General features: G+C 47.5%; 1 protein-coding gene across 1 annotated transcript; it reads right to left on the bottom strand.

The window, feature by feature from the left end:
- Positions 1 to 44: 44 nt before the first annotated feature.
- On the bottom strand, positions 45 to 1,445 carry TEOVI_000808300 (uncharacterized protein; the record flags this gene model as incomplete). The annotated part of the gene is made up of 1 exon (XM_067223168.1): positions 45 to 1,445. The coding sequence occupies one exon, from the start codon at positions 1,443 to 1,445 to the stop codon at positions 45 to 47; it is 1,401 nt and encodes a 466-aa protein (XP_067079269.1).
- Between the last annotated feature and the right edge of the window lie 904 nt (positions 1,446 to 2,349).

Below are 2,349 nucleotides of genomic sequence, written 5' to 3'. Positions count from 1 at the left end.
AAAAAAAAAACAAGGACTGTTCACCTCCAGTCCAGCAATGGTCATTACAAAACGAACTTGTACGGCTTTCCGCTCATACCAGGAGCAATCACCTCAGCATTCTCCCAAATTTCCGCAGCCCTTTCTTCGTCCAGTCGAGCTTCTTCGATGCGACCCAACGCTTCGCGTGCCTCAGCACGGAGTTGAAACAACGTCGCACACCGCTTCTGATTAACAAATCGTAATGCCCTTGTTAAATCGTCTTCAGCACGGTCGTATGATTTGAGTTTGCAATACACCATACCGCGGGCAGCGAGGACGGCTCCAATCGCCTTGCGATGCCTTTCTTTCTTAAGATCCGCTCCTTCATTGATGAAACTCATGCACGCCGTTAGGGACTTCAGGGCTCCTGCTGGGTCATCTTCATACACTTGTATTTTAGACCGGGCGTACATTGCCATAACAAGTGCCATAAGCTTGTCGAACTTCGCATGCATATCAACACCAAATTTTTTCTGAATGTGTGCCCGCACCTTTGGGTGCTCCAACCATTTTTGAAAGAGGTCGATGTCCCGCATGTAGCGATTCACAAATTCGTGCGCTTTCTTGTAGTCCTGATTTTCTTCAATGATCATATGCGCACCGTGCAGCAGGCCCCAGTGCACGAAACCATTGAACTCCTGCCGCTGCTGGATGTTTTCCTGCCCCTCACGTTGCGGTTGAAGGAGGTAATCCACTTGGTCCTCAACAAGTAAAGGGTTACCAAATGCTTCTAACCGCCGTCTGTCCTCATCAACAGCCTTCTGGATGTCAAACATAACTTGTCCATCCACAAAACCCTCGTCATCAATCTCATCCACTGCGGGATCGAAGCTTGGTGGCGGAACAAACCGACGGGTTTCATCAAACACCTCATCAGCCATATGAAAATCCGGATTGAGGAAGAAGTTATCGCCAGCATAACTCAGCTCCAACGGCTTGTCAGGGCCGTGCACCTCTTTCATTTCCGGCACAAACATGCCATCAAACTTCTTCTTGTTTTTGTCTAGCGGAGAAGCAAACATTCTCCCCGACCAGTTTTGATTTTCCTCCGGCCACCAGCGCGCCATTTCAGACTCCGATTGCTCCGGCAATGGCTCTTCACCACGCCGCTGGGCATCTGTTGCCCGTTGCTGCTGTTGACGCCGCTGCTCAATGGCAACTGCCTCGCTCTCCCTTCTGGTGTTGTACTGCACACCACCGGGAGTTGCTGCAGGGGTTGTTGGAGGTGGTCGGGGCGGTGGATTTTGGGACGTCATGCGGCTCGGGACGGAACCACTTGTACTACTGCTTACACCTTCACGGCCAGATGCATCTTTGCAATCACATAAACAAATACGTGTCAAACTGCAGGTTAAACGCTTCTGCAGAGTGTTGACTAGCACTGGTGTTAACCCCCTCTGTCTGATGCGGTGGTTGAACCACATAAACTTGTCGCGCCGTTTGTGCCAACGCAAAAATATCCGTCAGTGGTCTAAGGTGGCAAAAACCGGGGAAGGCGCAACAAATTCTGCCTCCGCCTTCGCAGTACCGAAATAAGTTCCTCCCCACCCCACGGATGATGCCCCCACAACTGAAAACTTGAGTTAAAAAGTGAGTGAAAAGAGAGAAAGGGATTAACAGATGTGGTATGATATGATGCGTAACATACGCAAAGGCTGATATAAAGCGTAGAAGGAAGCATCTGCGAAACGTGGCAGAGACCAAGTAAACCAACATTATGTACTAGAGATAGCGATACTGAGGCTGCACAAGCGCATCGCTACGGATTCAAAAGTTTTTTTTTAAAAAAAGGAGAAAAAAGGGAGCGAGTTAACCCCCCCTTCCCCTCAAGAGGCACCTGGTCCCTGAAGACCAGTGAATGAGCAGAAAGAACTGAATGTTGCTCAGTTTCTCCTCCCCCTTTCATCCATCTCGATTATTTCGTGACCCCGATCCCGCTCACAAAACATTGTCGCTCACTAAGGAACGTCTCAAAATTTATGCGCCCTGAAACTTCATTTCTGCCCCCTTCCCTCACCTAGGGGAACAACAGCCCCGGGTGAATAACAGGAAGTGTTAAATTGTACGCCAGTTTGCAGCACAAACAATGCCAATGATTTTTTGAAGCGTCGCATAAAGTTAAAACGAAAAAAGAAAACATGACAAAATACAATTTTAGTAGGAATAACAACCCCACCTTATTTATTTTAAAAAATTATTAAGAGAAAAATCACCAGCAACAAAAGAAGCAAAACATATGAAAAGCAAGATACCACATCCCCATATACTGATGGCAAATGTGCAGACTTCGAATTACTCTACAGATTTCATTTATGTTTTAACAGCACA

The sequence above is a fragment of the Trypanosoma equiperdum genome, assembly GCF_001457755.1.
Source record: "Trypanosoma equiperdum strain OVI genome assembly, contig: ctg_1781, whole genome shotgun sequence".
Lineage (NCBI taxonomy): Eukaryota > Euglenozoa > Kinetoplastea > Trypanosomatida > Trypanosomatidae > Trypanosoma > Trypanosoma equiperdum.
The sequence above is the reverse complement of the archived record's forward strand: the minus strand, read 5'-3'. Positions and strand labels throughout refer to the sequence as shown.